Source organism: Hermetia illucens, chromosome 1 (assembly GCF_905115235.1).
Source record: "Hermetia illucens chromosome 1, iHerIll2.2.curated.20191125, whole genome shotgun sequence".
NCBI lineage: Eukaryota > Metazoa > Arthropoda > Insecta > Diptera > Stratiomyidae > Hermetia > Hermetia illucens.
Window position 1 is genome coordinate 179,562,687 of NC_051849.1, and position 13,973 is coordinate 179,576,659.

Here is a 13,973-nt window from a genome sequence, read left to right on the forward strand (position 1 = left end):
CTTCTCAGTTGCATGGTTTTTATTACTTCCGATATCCATAAATTTTGTCCAATAGGACGCCCTGTGTCATTTCTTTACATATGTTGACCACTAACATTAAAATAAGCTCGCTTTATTTTTAATGTTTTGAATTTCTATAGCTAAATCACTTACCGTGTCCATCCTTAAACTGTTAATTTTCCTGTAGATATCCGCTGGTTCCATGTCTGGTTTGAAGCGAAGTTTTAAGTTGGACTTGATCAGCTCCCAATCATCTGGTATTTTTTCTAAATATATCTGTCTGGTTGCTGCTTTTCTGATCTCCTTGGCGTTTATAGAATTGAGATAATATTCGGTGCTATTGATAAAGGCATTCAACGAAATTTCGTAAAGCCTGCCATACACCTAATTTCCTTTGGAATTTTGTCTCGCGGATCTCTAGAAGTTTGGTGCATGGTTATTTGTCGGAGTACCGTTGCCAGCTAACCAAATTTTGAATTTATATTTTGTTTCGTGGTTAGTTCCTGAACCGCAGCTGCTAATTGAGCTAATGCCACACTTTCTTGTAGTTGTTGAAGTAATTGTGCCAGTTGCTGTTCCATGTTTTCTGGAAATAAAAACTTTCTATTTAAGGAAAAATACTTATCTCGCTTGAGTTTTCGGTCGTTCATTCGATGCACTTAATTGCAATTTTTTGCACTGTTTCTGTTTTTTATTTTATGCTTCTTTTTGGCACTTTATACACTTTATATACAGTATATACACTTTTGTCACTTTTTATTTAATTATCATGACTGACATTTACTTTTAGTTGTTTTTATTAAATCAGTATATCCTTCGCGGCTTGTACTGATTGGTAATATTATATTCAATATGTAGAACGGCTAGTCTTCTCGACATAACCGCCTTTGGAAATTTGTTTTTTTTTAATTGACCTAATTCTTTCGCGGTAATATCGGCTTAGTTTTTTGCTACGTTTTAATTTATTAGACTGGGTTAGGGCCAGCCTCAGCCACTAATTTAAAAAACCTTAAAGCTTAACTTATTCCCCAGGAAAACTTTATTTAATTAATTAGTTATGCAAGTAAACTCTGAATTTTCTTTCGCGGCTTTCTTCCAGAGTTTTCGTTTACATTTATTACAAGTTTAACCGACTGCGCCAATTACGTGTTCGGACCAAGCGGGAAGGTTTTCAAAAAGGAACACAAGATTTATAACATACTATAAACTTTATTGGAAATGAAAATTCAATTGCACGTTACTTATTACAAACGAAGATTCAATTACACGTAACTTATCCACGAAAATGTATTGAGACTGGTAGGTGGGAGGTTACATTGCACCTGTATTTATCATGAATAATTTGCTGATCTCGCGTTTGGACTTTGTAATGAATTGTTTTTGATGTGCATTTTGCATTTCCCACGTTTTCCAGAAATTATCTAATGTTGCACATTACGGTTTCGTATTCTATTGGGTCAGATGACGGATACGTAACTCACTCGCAGTATTGTTTAAATCTCAGTGAGAAGACCCTAGAGTTATAGTAAGGAAAGTCGTCATTGTAGGCTAAATTATCACCTACCCGAATTGCTATGACTAAGAGAGTGGTGAAACCTCAGCATAGATTCTGAGACAATTTCCAGAGAAGCAAGTTAATACTAATACTTGTACCAAATACCAGGCTAAAAAACCTAGAAGTAGGAAACATTTTAACAATCCTGCCGAATGTAGGCTTGATCATTAAACCATGTTACATTATAACCATTAAAGAGTGCAATAGTTCTTCTAGGACGCGGTGCAACTTCTTTCGACATTGTTATTAAGAATGTGGTGAAATTAATAAATTTGGGTCAGTAAGTTTTACTGCAACAATATTTTCAGATGGAGGAACTGCACGATACAGGTGGTTGCTAATCATGTGAAACTAGTGGACTCAAATATGTGCACTAACTTAAAAAATTTATGGAGTGTAAGCTCTAAACAACATATGGACTGGCTACACCTAAAAAACAAGACGAATTTTTATGTCGCATCCTTCATCTTTCCAGGGAATTAATTAAAAAATTTCTTTTACTCGAACATACGTATACATATGCCCCTTTTGAAAGTGTACTAACAGTTTACATTGCGTCTCCCTCTTAGAGGGAATGAATCTCTTTATTCCAAAAAAAAAATAATTAATTAGAACTCTACCATTTACAATACAATTTATTCCAAAATTACAAATCTACAGTGGAATATTATCTATGGAAATATTATCCATTTAAAAAACAATACCAACACTAAATTCCTTCCATTCTCTCAAAATCTTTCATCTTCTGTTTCAGACATACGAATACTGGCAGGCGAACCGAATTATAAATCAGTAAATTTAACATGGGAGGTGGAGGCCCGAAACTCAAACGATACCGAAAGCATTGAAAATGAGTTACCACAAACATTTACGATATTCTATTGTGAGCTTCAATCATTTGGACCACATCGTTGCCGATCAAAAGTAGTTGATAACAATGAACTTATTCAAGGAGAGAAGTAAGTACTCAAGTCATATTGGAAAAATAGAAACCCACAAATAATGCTGAAAATATTCGAATCAATTAAACATATGGTTTTTTTGCGGAATTCACAGCGTCTCAGGATAGATAAAAGCTGTTGTCAATATCCTATCTTTGTGTAATTTAGAGCTGCTCGATAAGAGGATAAAATTTTCCCATAAAGTGAACATGAATTTAGTGGCCCATAATCATGACCAGTTTATACATACGTACCACGGCACTAAAATCCTTTCACATAACAGGTAAGGGATGTTACCTGACAGTATGATCTAGTAGCATGTGCTAAAAAGGTACTACACTTGATATTCAACGAAAATGGTTAACGAAACGAAGACTGACTCCGAAGATAGCCACCTTGTTGCCAATGAGTCCCTAGAACTTTGTCAAATGCAAACAGCACAGTGCAAATCTAATCTGGAATTTCTTTATAGTTAAGGAAAAGATGTTACTGAAAAAAGATGGAAAGTTTTCATTTCAACATGGTGACAGGCTAATCAAGCAAATGCATCCAATGTCGTTAAAACAAAATGATCGGGTTGAGTCACCAGCCTCGAAGAAATGTTTGGGCGTCCACCCCAGTCGACGTGGCAAGACGCCACGGCCATATTGTCGAGATCCTGTCGAAAAATGGGCAAAGGTTCTTAATGCATAGACTGCGTCCTGACATAAGCAAGTTAGTCCGAGCAAAACAAAAACGTGCGTGCACGCTAAATATTGGCATCCTGACCGGAAAAACCAAGTAACTCGCAAGAGCCCTTCGGAAAAGGTGCATTGATATCTGCGCTCTGCAAGAAACCCGATGATGTGGTGCCAAAAGCTGCGACATAGAACGCGAACACGGTAAAAATGGTTTCAAACTTCTCTATTTTGGTAGCCCAGACACTCAATACGGTGTTGGCATCGCCAGCTCGGAAGGTTTCCATGAAGCCATTAAACAAGTCGAACAATTTAATGACCGGCTGATGAAGTTCACCATTATATCAGCTGCTCGCGCTATTCACTTTTTCACACAGATAGGTCGACCCAATGCGAAAATAGATGCTTTCTGGCTACTTCCCGATGCGAAGACCTGTAACGTGCCTGCTGATGACTATATCATCGTTGTAGGCGACCTTAATGGGCATGTGGGTGCAAAGGCAGATGGTAACAGGTGCCATAGGGGAAAGGGATTTGGAGCCCGCAATGAGGGTGGCGAGCGTATAATCGATTTTGCGGACACCCATCACCTTGTACTTATGAATACATGGTTCATCAAATGATTGTCTCATCTTCCAACATTTTATAGTGGTAATAGTTAAACGCAAACCGACTATATTCTCATAAGACGCCGATATTTTACCCCCGTCATTATCACCAAAGCTGTTCCCTACGAGACCATCGCACCTCAACATCCGCCCTTGAACCAAATTAAAGACATGATCCACAAAGCGGCTTCCCATGGGTCACTAAGTCAAGTAAGCGGTACATCAACCGAAATACTTGGTTTTGGAATGACAATTTTGAAATGAAAATCCATGAAAAGAACGCCTCTACTACAAGTTTCTCGGCGATAAAACGCTCGCCAATTGGCAAATTTATAAGAATACCAACCGGGAAGCAAAGAAAGCAGTCGGGAACCGGTATAGCTCCTGACTCTCATACTTCGGGTGAACTCCCGTTGTATGTGAGTACAGCTCGGTTATTTACGGTGTCAGCGCAACTATAGTGTTGTCTTGTGATGTCCTTTATGTTGTATTGTACGCAGAGCAGCAGTTAGCTGGTGAAAGGTTCCATTGCAGTTCTCCGCTTCGGGCTGATTCCAGTTAACCCGTTGGGGAGTGCCGTCCTCACCTACTCGAGGAGGGCGACCAGACCCGAGTCTGCAAGGGACTCATCTGAAGTGGTTCTGCCACGAAGCCTCACCGGAGGTTATCTGGTACAATGGGAACCGGGATGGCCCTCTGAGAGCATATGTTCCAGGAGAACTCCTGGACGATGTGTTCTCTGCCCGGTTATTTGCGGTTGACCCCCTAGTGAGAGTGTCATGGTGGTTGTGGTTATGTCTACATGGCGGACAGAGCTCCTCGGAGATCAAGCGTGGAGTTGCGCTGTACAACTCGGGTGCCGTACCCCTTAGTTGTGGCAGAGGTGTTAGATTGGCCTCGCATCCACTGGTATGAATGCTGAGCCTGGACCCAGTATAAACCAGTACCGCTGTGCTAGTCATGGCGGGGCTCTGATCTTAAAATCAATCCGTGTCCGAAGAGGACCGTGGGATTATGCCTACACGGCAGGTACTCACGGTAAACGCCCAGGACTTTCGCAACTGAAGTCAAGGAGGCAATAAAACGAATGAAACCAGGGAAAGCCACATGACCTGACGACATCGCATCTGAGCACTGGAAAGAGAAGAGCTTGGGCCCAATACGGTGGCTCAATGAATTCTTCAATCGGCTTATTGAGGAAGGTAGAACACCATCTGACTGTGCCACATGAGCTCTACAGCAACACTTAGTACCAGAGGAACTCGTGCACTGGGTTCAATTCCACTATCACGATCCGAAAAATAAAGTTCGAAGTGTGGCGAGTTTGTCAAAACTGCTTCGTGTCTCTCTTCATCAAGGAAGTGCCCTCTGACCACTCCTCCTCCTCCTCCTCCTTTGTTCTCATTATGAACACTGTCATACGGGACATCACACTGCTTTATGCAGATGATATTTTCCTAGCGTCTAATAGCAAAAAATATCTTTTGTCCAAAAATGGAGTGTAACACGGTCTCAAATTTAATCTGAATAAAACTGAATTTTTGACGACCAATCCCCATGAAATAGGTATAATCACTGTGCCAGCGGTAATGACCTGCCCGGAACTGAGTGATTTAAATATATCAGGTCAATACTATCAGCCAATAGAGAACTCCGTTATGAAATTACTTCACGCATTAACGCAGCCTGGATGAAGTGGCGTTCCACAACTGGTGTTCTTTGTGATCAACGTAAATTTTAGATTTGAGACGTTCGTTGACCTCCCAAATCTGAAATTAACTGTAATGTCGCCCGCCCTGTCGCCTCAATGCGCCTGAATGTTGGCCGACTATAAAAGACAATGAACGGCGGTAATGGAGACGAAGATGCTACGTTAGACTAGTGGCGTGACACGATTTGATCACATCCGAAACGAAGATATCGGCGATCGTTATGGGGTTGCACCGATCGAGGAAGAAATGCGAGAGACGCGTTTTAGCTGGTATGGTCACATAATTTCCGCTAACGAAAATTCACTAGCCAAGATTGATCGTCAAAACCATGGTGGCTTGATACGCTGAAAGGGGATATGAGAGCCTAGCGAATGCATCCAGATCAGACTTTAGATAGAACAAAATAGCGCAAACGATCACGACGAGCCGACCCCGAGACAAAATTAGAAAGTGGAGTTCAACAAAAACTTATAACATCACTTTTTGTTTATTCTAAATAAACTTTCTCCATTTCACTTTCCTCTGGCTGTACCGGAAAGTACTAAATCATCATTTTCTGATTTGCTGTGCATTCTCATCAGCCTTTTGCAGCTTATCTCCCAACTTCCAACATAAAAGGTACACATATTTACAAAAAAAAATAAAGCAAAATGTAATGAATTTAAAATATATTTTCACTCATTTTTGTAGAATATAATTCATTACATTACCTACATTATTTTCTACATGATGCAGCAGTGCTGAGTCTAGTGCAATTGAAAGTTACAGGCACCCTCGTTTCATAACTTCCAGCAAATGATTGGCATCCTAGCATACGTTATTATTTCACCGAAGGCAGGGCCTATTTCGTCATCTCTTGCTAATGATATTGTGCTTATAGATTTCCCAGGGTCTTCCTTATCCTTAAACCCAATTCTATGATCACAAAGTCACGTCTATTGGAGACCGAGGATACTCCGGAAGATATTCGTCCTGAACGTGAGAACATAAGGACTGGTATGATCTCTTGTCTCGTTCAGTAGAAGCTTTAACCCTATGAAAAGACATTCAGAGCGGAAGGAAAACCGTGCGCGGTTTTCATCAATGACAGCTATGATTGTGATCGCCTTTCTTGATACTAGTAAAATTGGTGCTACTTTCATTGATGTGCGATCCCTAATTTTCCGGATGAAAGCTTTAAGGAACATTTTCTCCTTCACATGGTATAAATACTGTCAGCATATGTCAGCCATTAGATAGACTTGATAGTGGTGCCCATCCTGTTCACTTTTGAGTCCCGTTTCACTATTTTCAATGCCAGATTAAAGAGGACATACGATCAACTATCTCCCTGCCGCAGTAGCAGAATTGTCAATTGTACATATTACAGAAGTTTTCCACCGTCTGCCGCAAAAAGAGTATAAGATCAGTTGATGTTTTTCCTGGCGTAGACAGCTTTGTTTAGATGGACCAATGAAGCTCTGAATATATCAGGCTGTTTTCCCAAGTAAGATAGTGAAGATTATCTTATAGACGGTACTCAGCAATGTAATATTTCTTTCTTCATTTTTGCATATAAGATATCTGCCGTCACTATGAACTAATTTATATTTTACTATTTTACAGAACAAAGCAGTTTTCAACGCAAATTGACAATCTTCGAATGGCAACAAAATATAGTTTTCACATAAAACCTCAACTCAAACATAAATTACAAAAAATTAGCGGAAGGGCCGATAGCCGAGATAATGAAGTAGAGCCAGAATCCATGTTCAGTGGACAAACAATCGTAATACCAACTAAAGGATGTAAGTACAGCAATAGTATAATATCATAGAAAATTCGCATTTGGCCTTTACACATCATAATTCAAGTATAATCAAAGATTTCACAACTATGCGATAGTAGTTTCGCGTCAGAACCACTCGATCATTATGTTTCCAAAAGGTAGGATCCTCATCGGAAAAGTAACTTGATTATTTATCCTTATGATCCTGTCTGCGGAAAATTCTGCAAAGAACTCTAACTCTGCAATGATTCAGAGTTTTACGTTCTGCACTGCAGGCATCCATTTGGATTGTCCACAAAAATAATGAAATTTAAGAACTAAATATTACAGCTTAAGAAAGAATTGGCTGAAGCGTTCTCTAACATGAACCAAGAACTGCTAAAGTCGCTTAACGAGGCTTATATTGGGCAACATCATTTCAGTGTCATTCTATGTCGAAATGCGTTAGTTGGCTGAGTCACTCCGGGACAAAACTACAAAAAGATTCGGATCGCTATCTCGTTGGCATGGTGCTCCGAGCTCGAATAACAACAGCAACTCGAAAAGTACAGGGAGCAACCGCACCAGGCGTCCAATTTTACCAACAAGTCAGCAGGATGAAGCCTTATACACCTCGATGCTCATCCTGCTGAGACAAAGAGCGAAACCTGATTTCCGACAGAATGGGCATATTGGAGCGATGGAGTGAGTATTTTGGTGAACTGCTCAGCAACCGGAATATCGACGATTTGGAGTTCCCACCAACTGAAGACGACGGATAAATACTGCCACCAACAAGTACAGAAGAAACAGTCCGTGCAGTTTTTCGACTTAAAAATCATAAGTCACCAGGGGCCGATGGAATTAAAGCCCAACTGATTAAATATGGAGGCCGTTCATCAACTTATGCCCAGGGTGTAGAACAGCGACTCAATGCCTGATGATTGGCAATAAGGCACTAACTGTCCCAGACATAAAGAGAGTCATATCACGCAGTGTAGCAATTATAGAGGTACTACGTTGCTGAGTAGCATCTATAAGAAAGGTCAGATAGCCCGATACGCCCAGAATATTATAAGCCCATACCAAAAAGGCTTCACTCCAGGAAAATCGGGGTGCTAGGAGTTCCTTATTAAGGCGGGCCTAGACCGGATACCGATTGTTGTGCTGCGAATGATAATGATACCCGATATTCAATTCGATGTGGTACTCTCTTAAAGATCATCTTTGGCCTAGTATAACTTTGTTAATAATGTTTCTGCCAAACTAACCAGTGTGATGCTCTACATTACAAGCTACAGCCTTGGCTATAAATATTAGGCACCGTATACTTTATATCGTTTTCTTTCTTTAGCGTAAAAACAGAAACTCTTTTAATGATTTAATAGATTGCGTTATATAATTCATACAATATTATTAATATTCTGTTGTCTTGGCTCTCGACGACTGTGAGTAATCTATTATAAATTACCCGCTCTAAGATTTTCCCCATTGTGTCTAGAAGACATATGGGTCTATAGGAGAACGGTTCCCCTGGAGGAGGCACCAGCTTCTGCCGCTTCCATAGTGAAAGATACTCTCGGATATGCCCGTTTCAAACAGCTCCGCGAACATATCCGGTCTACATTTGACGACAAGTTTGAAGGCCTTATTCGGTATGCCGTCCAGACCCGGGGCTTTGCTGTCGCCTATTTGATCTCAAATCGTCCCTGGTGACTGGTGAAATAGGCGTCACATTCAAGGGGTACTGGAAAGTGTCAGTACCCCCCTCTGGCTGGGGATTATTTTCAACAAGAACGTAGGGCACGTTATCTACAGAGATGATCGGCCTCTAAATCGTCCTGTCACGATTTTATAGGCGCTACCCCACGGATTTATGTCCACTTCCGGACAGTATGGCGAGCTTGAGGTTCTTGCGGGCTTCTCTATAAGCATGCTCCTTTTGCCTTTGATCGATCCTACCTATTGCCCCTCTATTGGCAAATCGATCGAAGGCTGGCGAGTTCACTATTCCACCAATAATTTGGTCTTCTAATGGGGAATGAGCATCTCCTAGGCATTGGAGCGTCACATGCTTTAGAGATGCTTTGTCTGACATGGAGAGCTCTATCCGTGGAGGTTCCTGCTTTGCTAGGCAGGTCTAACCACACCTCCATGGATGTTTTCTCATCCCTCGCTTTTTCAGACCATCCTGGTGTTCTTTTGGATTTCAGCTTCCGGGGTGCGAGTCTCCTGCCTTGTGACTCCGTCCTTAGTTCAAAGATTATTGCCTGGTGGTCGCTGTACGTGAAGTCCTCGCTAACTTGCTAAGACATGTCACGTACCAGCGCAAAGCTGACAAAAGTCAGATCTACAATTGAACCAGATCCCCCTTTTTGATAAGTGTTTACGTCACCTTCGTTGGCTAGAACTACATCCATGGGCAAATGCTTATAATAAGCACCGCCCCTTTGCATTAGTCTCTTTGCTTCTTCCCTCGATAGCCCGGCTATCACCTTTCGAATTCGTCCCCTTGCGTCATGAACAAGATCGTATAGCAGGTCTTCAAACTGAAGCAGTGTGAGACTCGCTGGAGCGTAGCAGCTGTATACGAATATACCGCTTATTTTTTCCCACACAAAGCCACTAGCTGCCTGATCTATGCTATATTGTATGGCTTGGCGACCGTACGCCCATACTGCCGCTCCACCAGTCAAATCTGTGACCCATACACTCCCGTAAAGATTTTGGTACGGTTCACTAATGACAGCAATCTCCATCGCGGATTCTTTAATGGTCTGCGCAAGCAAATCTTGTGCAACCCTGCAATGGTTGAGGTTTATTTGTATTAACCTCATTTTTTCACTGCAGTTAACGCCTTCCCAAATTCCGGACATTTACTAGTTCAGGCAATATGCCGGTTTTCCCGTCCCTCCTTTCCTTCGCTCAAAATGCTTTTGGGGTCTCTATTGCACTCCTTGCCAATATGTCCTTTTTACCCACATCGATCGGCCCGATCGATGCCGCTAGTGCATGCCTTCGAGAAGTGTCTAAACATTACGTATTTGAAGCACCTCAAACCTTTCCCGGGGCCAACAACTTCTGCGCTGACTCCACTGTCTGTCTGTCTGTCACACCCGATTTATTCCGAAACGGCTAGACCGATTTTCACGGAAATTGAGTGAGAGCTTGTGGTCTGTTGTTCCCTTTACATACAATAAGTGGCGCCATTTTGTGTTAAGTTTTATGTGAATCGAGGGTGCAAATTTTTTTTCACAGGACCATGGCATGTAGGTTATCAAATAAAAGGGCTTTAATTACCATTTCCGAAGCAAAATATTCGGACTTAACCAACAAAACAACAAAAACGCCAATTTTTTCCACTAATAATAGGAAATAGAGACTGATAACACTTCATCAGGAATAAACTCGAAACACCTGTCCCAGACATTATAATTATAAAGTTAAAGTATAAAATGGCAAACTGTAGGCTAAAATAATATTCAACAAAGATAATTACCAAGAAGAAATGAAAAAATATATTCTTGTCAAATTTGGTAAATTAAGGGTACGTTTTTATTTCAATTTTACTTATTTCGCGTTTGTTTCAAATTTATAAAGTCACATACTAGAATTGAAGAAAGAAAATTAAAAATAACTACGGAATTATGTCACCTCGAGAGCTACCTATTTTTTCGATGGGGTTTTTCATACTTCTCAGAAGGTTTTCAATCAAATTTTCGCCATTCATCCTGTAGCGCCGTTATGAGCTCTTTAACCGTATGGAATTGCCGATTATCTTTATAAACCCGCTGTGTAGGTATACCCCACAGGTTCTCAATTGGATTCAAATCAGGAGAGCATGCGGAAGCTAGACGCTTCTTTATTTCTTTTATAAAGAGATTTGAGTGTGCATTTGTCCCATTAGTATGTAGCACGTAATACATACATATATTATGTGAAAATATCCACTTTCAAGTGATATTGACATTCAGAGTCTTATTTGTAAAGAAGCGACAGCTTTGACCTAGTATAACTTTGTTAGTAATAGTGCGATTTTCACCAAACTTGGCAAATTTGGCAAAAATTCGTGATTCTAGGATGAACCTAATGGGGGTTTTCCTGTCAATTACTAAAAATTATAGTAATGTACTATTATTAACTTTATTTGAACAGGAATCGGTATGGAGGGTATTCCGGAGCCTAGGCACCATATAGTGCAGTTTCTGAGAATGGGTTCGTCAAAGAAATGATCACTTTCAACCCCCCGCACTCCCCACCTTTCTAACAAATGTCAAAACTAAGACTAATCGTACTAATCGAGACCTTTATTTTGATACCCCACATGGCTATATTTGGTGAAAAAAAAAAATTAAACTCCTCTTTTGCATGTATGGGGACCCCCCTTAAATTCGACGTAAAAGGATGTAACTCACTATTTGTGTTTACACAAAACCTTAAAAATGGCACCAGGTTGTTTTCTAAGACCTGGATGCAATCGCTACTTTTCATTCGAGATGTAACAACTTGCAGTGAAAGGCATCTTTTTGCAGAAAATGCACCCCAAACCATCACGCTACCACCGCCAAAATTTCGCTTCGTAAAACGGACCGGTTTCTTTCTAGTGTTATGCCGGTAGCCACGAAAAGCGTCGGGCCCATCCAGTTTCCATTTTTTTTCATGGGAGAATATGAACTGAAAGGTTGCAAATGCCACTCCAGCGTCCTTGTCGTCTTATAATTGTGAAACGCACCTTACTAATCACCATAAAAAAGGTAATTTGTACTTTTCAAGCTATCAACATTTTCCAGAGGTCCCTAATCCTTTTGGCCAAGGCTGTATATTATTGCACATTTTACGAATCAAGGATGAACTTGAGGAGGGTTCGCAATACATTTCCAAGGCAATTTTGTGCATGCATCCCCATAATTTTTTTCAGATTTTTCGGTTGGGTAGTTTTCGAAAACAGATCCTTGAAGTAGTTGGCCACTTTGAACTCCCCTTTGCAACCAATACCAACATTAGCATTTGCTTCGAAAAGTAATAGTCGAGACCTTTCATTCGATACCCCATATGGCTATATTAGGTAAAAAAAATGTTGCACCCCTCTTTCACAAGTATACTCACTCCCTCTTAAATTCAACGTGGAACAATGTAATTCACCGCATGTGTGGGGGTTTATTGTTCCAACTTTTCTACCGAATTAAGTGACAATAGGTGTAGCCGTTTCTGAGGAAAGTGCGTGTTACAGACAGACATTCAGTGAACCGATTTTAATAAGGTTTTGTTGAAGCTAAAACCTTAAAAAAGCGTCGAATACGCGACTGTGGGATCATGTTATGGGTAGGAATTGAATCTAATGGCAAACCGGATGTCCTGCTCCCCGGACTAAAACATTAGTAAATTAGCCACTTAGGCGAAGGCTGCCAGTTTGTAACAGTAAATGAGCTAAAAAGTTTTGCCATTTTTGATCTCATGTCCTATAGTTTTGTCGCGGCATGTATATGGAGTAATTCCAATTACGCAACCCTGTAGTTTTTATATTATATAAGAATAGTTAATATTAAGGAAAAAGCTTAACTGCTGTTAACTCATCTTCCATTTTATTATATTTTCAGTTTCCGCTCAAGCTACAAAATGCCTCCCACATGCTTCTGAAATTGAAGTTGAAACCGGACCATACTTCGGGGGAAAAATCGTCGTTGATGGAGGAAACTGTGGAATTCAAGGAAATCCAAAAGATATACGTGATAAATATGTGATGAGGATAGATCACAATAAATGTGGAAGTTTAGTTAAACCTCAAACGAATACTGTCGAAACATTCATAACGGTTCAAGAAAATTTAGGGATATTTACACATAGCACGAGAAGGTAAGTTGCAGAAAATGCTTGAAATTTATTATAATGTCTCCAATTTCTCCCGACAAAATTGTATTAAAATAATTTAAGTCGGCTGATCTGCGAAAACTATATTTCCTGAAACTTACGATGCGCACACGTAACTGTATAGATGGTCGCAGACCAGTACCGCTCCATTACTCGCAGCGACACAATCCCGGCCGCTATCAGGGAGCGTGTTCGACTTGAAGTCATCACGGAAACTGTTGACCAAGGGCCAATGGGGGCAGAGGCGGCGGCATCAACAACACCATATCGCAATGCAGGCAACAGTTTTAATACTCGTCGAAGCATTCTCCCTCAGCGGACTGAATTCAGTTCTGGCAATGCCAGCAGACAAGTGAAGAATAAAGTGCAGAGGGTTTACAGGAACTATACCATCCACAGCGAGACACTCATAGTGGAAATTACAACATACGCGGGGAACCAGCGGAGTGTTTTCAGATCTCTCAACAAGCGTCTAGTGCAGTTTTCGGTAACGGAAGCAAGAGAATATTGGGGTGGACTTTGGGAGTTACCCGCCCAGCATGCTGGGTGGATCACTGCCGAAGGCACCTGTCATGCACTATGCCGAGCGTGCATTTTGCGGATGTTGCCGAAGAGGAGGTTCGACGAGCCATAAGCAGCTCGAAGAATTGGAGAGGCTCAGGTCTGGATCGGGTACGAAACTTGTGGTACAAAAAATTCACTAGCATAAATGGTCGGTTGGCACACAGCGTAAATTAGATCATGAGTCGGCTGGACAAATTTCCACCCTTCCTCACTGCGGGAATTACCTACCTTATCCCTAAAATGACACAGTGCAGGACCCCGCAGACACAAGACCGATTATTTGCTTACCAACCCTCTACAA

The 13,973-nt window shown here is 40.9% G+C and overlaps 1 protein-coding gene across 1 annotated transcript in view; it reads left to right on the top strand.

Annotated features, from left to right (window-relative positions):
* Positions 1 to 13,973, top strand: part of LOC119646633 — a 160,288-nt gene that overhangs the window by 135,956 nt on the left and 10,359 nt on the right. The window contains exons 2-4 of the mRNA XM_038047145.1: positions 2,310 to 2,514; positions 7,099 to 7,280; positions 12,838 to 13,093. Coding sequence (XP_037903073.1) covers positions 2,310 to 2,514; positions 7,099 to 7,280; positions 12,838 to 13,093 — 643 coding nt within the window. The remainder of the gene's footprint in view (positions 1 to 2,309; positions 2,515 to 7,098; positions 7,281 to 12,837; positions 13,094 to 13,973) is intronic.